General features: G+C 44.2%; 1 protein-coding gene across 1 annotated transcript in view; it reads left to right on the top strand.

Moving 5' to 3' along the window:
- Window positions 1–5,000, top strand: part of LOC133540959 (transducin-like enhancer protein 1) — a 372,555-nt gene that overhangs the window by 359,518 nt on the left and 8,037 nt on the right. Inside the window, exons 27-28 of the mRNA XM_061884044.1 lie at window positions 4,490–4,737; window positions 4,818–4,965. Coding sequence (XP_061740028.1) covers window positions 4,490–4,737; window positions 4,818–4,965 — 396 coding nt within the window. The remainder of the gene's footprint in view (window positions 1–4,489; window positions 4,738–4,817; window positions 4,966–5,000) is intronic.

The raw sequence follows: 5,000 nt of genomic DNA, 5'->3' as shown, positions 1-5,000 counted from the left end.
GCTCTACCAACCGAGCTATACAGCAGCAGAATGTAAATAAAACAAAATGGAAAAAAACATTTTGACAAACTAATATATTCTTTTACCAATTAATTTCCTTACATCTCTGGACAAAGTAAACAGGAAAGGGTACCGTTCACATTTGAACTGATACGGTACCAATTACCGGTACCGACGAATCGATACTGGTACTTAACAGCGCCATTTTTCTGTACTTTTTTGTGTGTTGTTAAATATTGTTTGTTTATAAAATTCTATCTTTTATGGTAACATGTAAAAATGAGCTGATTATGATAACTGCGCAGTCCAATACGTTTGAGTCTCATTTGCAATGCAGTTGCACTGCCAAGGCACTAGATGGCACTACTGGACAGGCTATCTATAGCAATGTTCTCTAATTCGGAAGTAGCTTTTCCAGGAACCTTAATGTGTTATGTTGCGCCCTACAAAGTGTTTATACTGCAAGTATTGTACTCCTTACACACCAGCTGTTTGATTGTAAGTTTCATTGATACTTTTTCATTAGTAGATTGCAGAGTTCAGTACATATTCCGCACATTTGACCACTAAAAGGTAGCACCCCAATAAGTTTTTCAACTTGTTTAAGTCGGGGTCCACGTAAATCAATTCATGGTAAATCATCTTAGTTGTATTTTTCGTTACCAAATTTCGAGGCGTAGAAATCGCTGCGTAAAATCGCTAATGCTGAAAGTAGTCTTTCAATGGAAAATCCATTGTAAGCTAGCATGAAGCTAGTTCCTTTTGGAAGAGTGGCGCACTTACTTTGTTCGAGGGTTTTCTACCAAGGAAACTTGCTGTGTTGGTGTGAAAAATTGCAACATTGCTTTGAGGGAATTTGGCTGAGTGCTGCTTGACTGAGTGTTTACCTGAGTCGGTGTTTAGTCTGCAACATGACTGAGTGTTTACGTGAGTCGGTGTTTAGTCTGCAACGTGACTGAGTATTTAGGTGAGTCTGTGTTTAGTCTACAACGTGACTATTTACGTCAGTCGGTGTTTAGTCTGCAATATGACTGAGTATTTACGTGAGTTGGTGTTTAGTCTGCAACATGACTGAGTATTTACGTGAGTCGGTGTTTTGTCTGCAACGTGACTGAGTATTTACGTGAGTCTGTGTTTAGTCTGCAACGTGACTATTTACGTCAGTCTGTGTTTAGTCTGCAATATGACTGAGTATTTACGTGAGTTGGTGTTTAGTCTGCAACATGACTGATTGTTTACGTGAGTCTGTGTTTAGTCTGCAACATGACTGAGTGTTTACGTGAGTCGGTGTTTAGTCTGCAACATGACTGAGTGTTTACGTGAGTCGGTGTTTATTCTGCAACATGACTGAGTGTTTACATGAGTCGGTGTTAAGTCTGCAACATGACTGAGTGTTTACGTGAGTCAATGTTTAGTCTGCAACATGACTGAGTGTTTACGTGAGTCTGTGTTTAGTCTGCAACATGACTGAGTGTTTACGTGAGTTGGTGTTTAGTCTGCAACATGACTGATTGTTTACGTGAGTCTGTGTTTAGTCTGCAACATGACTGAGTGTTTACGTGAGTCGGTGTTTAGTCTGCAACATGACTGAGTGTTTACGTGAGTCAATGTTTAGTCTGCAACATGACTGAGTGTTTACGTGAGTCTGTGTTTAGTCTGCAATATGACTGAGTATTTACGTGAGTTGGTGTTTAGTCTGCAACATGACTGATTGTTTACGTGAGTCTGTGTTTAGTCTGCAACATGACTGAGTGTTTACGTGAGTCGGTGTTTAGTCTGCAACATGACTGAGTGTTTACGTGAGTCGGTGTTTATTCTGCAACATGACTGAGTGTTTACATGAGTCGGTGTTAAGTCTGCAACATGACTGAGTGTTTACGTGAGTCAATGTTTAGTCTGCAACATGACTGAGTGTTTACGTGAGTCTGTGTTTAGTCTGCAATATGACTGAGTGTTTACGTGAGTCTGTGTTTAGTCTGCAATATGACTGAGTATTTACGTGAGTCGGTGTTTAGTCTGCAACGTGACTGATTGTTTACGTGAGTCGGTGTTTAGTCTGCAACATGACTGAGTGTTTACGTGAGTCGGTGTTTAGTCTGCAACATGACTGAGTGTTTACGTGAGTCGGTGCTTAGTCATCAACATGACAGAGTGTTTACGTGAGTCTGTGTTTAGTCTGCAACATGACTATTTACGTCAGTCGGTGTTTAGTCTGCAATATGACTGAGTATTTACGTGAGTTGGTGTTTAGTATGCAACGTGACTGATTGTTTACGTTAGTCGGTGTTTAGTCTGCAACATGACTGAGTGTTTACGTGAGTCGGTGTTTAGTCTGCAACATGACTGAGTGTTTACGTGAGTCGGTGTTTATTCTGCAACATGACTGAGTGTTTACATGAGTCGGTGTTAAGTCTGCAACATGACTGAGTGTTTACGTGAGTCAATGTTTAGTCTGCAACATGACTGAGTGTTTACGTGAGTATGTGTTTAGTCTGCAACATGACTGAGTGTTTACGTGAGTCAATGTTTAGTCTGCAACATGACTGAGTGTTTACGTGAGTCAATGTTTAGTTTGCAACATGACTGAGTGTTTACGTGAGTCGCCGTTTAGTCTGCAAGGAGACTGAGTCATTACGTGAGTCGGCGTTCAGTCTGCAACATGACTGAGTGTTTACGTGAGTCGGTGTTTAGTCTGCAACATGACTGAGTGTTTACGTGAGTCAATGTTTAGTCTGCAACATGACTGAGTGTTTACGTGAGTCGGTGTTTAGTCTGCAACATGACTGAGTGATTACGTGAGTCAATGTTTAGTCTGCAACATGACTGAGTGTTTACGTGAGTCGGTGTTTAGTCTGCAACATGACTGAGTATTTACGTGAGTCGGTGTTTAGTCTGCAACATGACTGAGTGTTTACGTGAGTCGGTGTTTAGTCTGCAACATGACTGAGTGTTTACGTGAGTCTGTGTTTAGTCTGCAACGTGACTGAGTATTTACGTGAGTCGGTGTTTAGTCTGCAACATGACTGAGTGTTTACGTGAGTCTGTGTTTAGTCTGCAACGTGACTGAGTATTTACGTGAGTCGTTGTTTAGTCTGCAACGTGACTATTGACGTGAGTCGGTGTTTAGTCTGCAACATGACTGAGTGTTTACGTGAGTCGGTGTTTAGTCTGCAACATGACTGAGTGTTTACGTGAGTCTGTGTTTAGTCTGCAACGTGACTGAATGTTTACTTGAGTCGGTGTTTAGTCTGCAACATGACTGAGTGTTTACGTGAGTCCGTGTTTTGTCTGCAACATGACTGAGTGTTTACATGAGTCTGTGTTTAGTTTGCAACATGACTGAGTGTTTACGTGAGTCTGCGTTTAGTCAGCAACATGACTGAGTGTTTACGTGAGTCGGTGTTTAGTCTGCAACATGACTGAGTGTTTACGTGAGTCGGTGTTTAGTCTGCAACGTGACTGAGTGTTTACGTGAGTCGCCGTATAGTCTGCAAGGAGACTGAGTCATTACGTGAGTCTGCGTTTAGTCTACAACATGACTGAGTGTTTACGTGAGTCTGCGTTTAGTCTGCAACATGACTGAGTGTTTACGTGAGTCGGCGTTTAGTTTGCAACATGACTGAGTATTTACTTTGTCGGTGTTTAGTCTGCAACGTGACCGAGTATTTACGTGAGTCAGTGTTTAGTCTGCAACGTGACTGAGTGTTTACGTGAGTCGGTGTTTAGTCTGCAACATGACTGAGTGTTTACGTGAGTCAGTGTTTAGTCTGCAACGTGACTGAGTGTTTACGTGAGTCGCCGTATAGTCTGCAAGGAGACTGAGTCATTACGTGAGTCTGCGTTTAGTCTACAACATGACTGAGTGTTTACGTGAGTCTGCGTTTAGTCTGCAACATGACTGAGTGTTTACGTGAGTCGGCGTTTAGTTTGCAACATGACTGAGTATTTACTTTGTCGGTGTTTAGTCTGCAACGTGACCGAGTATTTACGTGAGTCAGTGTTTAGTCTGCAACGTGACTGAGTGTTTACGTGAGTCGGTGTTTAGTCTGCAACATGACTGAGTGTTTACGTGAGTCGGTGTTTAGTCTGCAACATGACTGAGTATTTACGTGAGTCAATGTTTAGTCTGCAACATGACTGAGTATTTACTTTGTCGGTGTTTAGTCTGCAACGTGACTGAGTATTTACGTGAGTCGGTGTTTAGTCTGCAACGTGACTGAGTGTTTACGTGAGTCCGTGTTGAGTCTGCAAGCGGATGTGACGTGCAACAAAGGTATCAAATATGTCACAGTTTGATTTGACCTGGATCAGTAGCCAGCAGTACAGATGGAAAAGGGTGGATGTCACTCAGAACAGTAACTTGCTACCTATCATAACAAGTCGATATGCAGACAACTGCTTATGTCAACGTGAGTCTGCCAGTCCAAGAGTAGTCGACATAAACGGGTCCACCGAATCTAACCCCTTACTGTCCCTCATGTCCAAGCAGAACAGAGACAACTACATCCGCTCCTGCAAGATCCTCCCCGACGGGCGCACCTTGATCGTGGGCGGCGAGGCCAGCACGCTGTCCATCTGGGATCTGGCCACGCCCACCCCTCGCATCAAGGCGGAGCTGACGTCGTCGGCCCCGGCCTGCTACGCCCTGGCCATCTCGCCCGACAACAAGGTGTGCTTCTCCTGCTGCAGCGACGGCAACATCGTGGTCTGGGACCTGCACAACCAGACCTTAGTCAGGTAGGACGCCCTCTCCCGAACCAGCCTGCCCCCGAGACTGGATACATTATACGTGGTGTGTGGTGTGTTGTGGCCCACAGGCAGTTCCAGGGCCACACGGACGGAGCCAGCTGCATCGACATCTCCAACGACGGCACCAAGCTGTGGACGGGAGGACTGGACAACACCGTGCGCTGCTGGGACCTCCGGGAGGGACGCCAGCTGCAGCAGCATGACTTCACCTCCCAGGTACACTTAAACCTCAGTCCTGTTAGGGCAGAGGT

The sequence above is a fragment of the Nerophis ophidion genome, linkage group LG22 (genome assembly GCF_033978795.1).
Source record: "Nerophis ophidion isolate RoL-2023_Sa linkage group LG22, RoL_Noph_v1.0, whole genome shotgun sequence".
Lineage (NCBI taxonomy): Eukaryota > Metazoa > Chordata > Actinopteri > Syngnathiformes > Syngnathidae > Nerophis > Nerophis ophidion.
The sequence above is the reverse complement of the archived record's forward strand: the minus strand, read 5'-3'. Positions and strand labels throughout refer to the sequence as shown.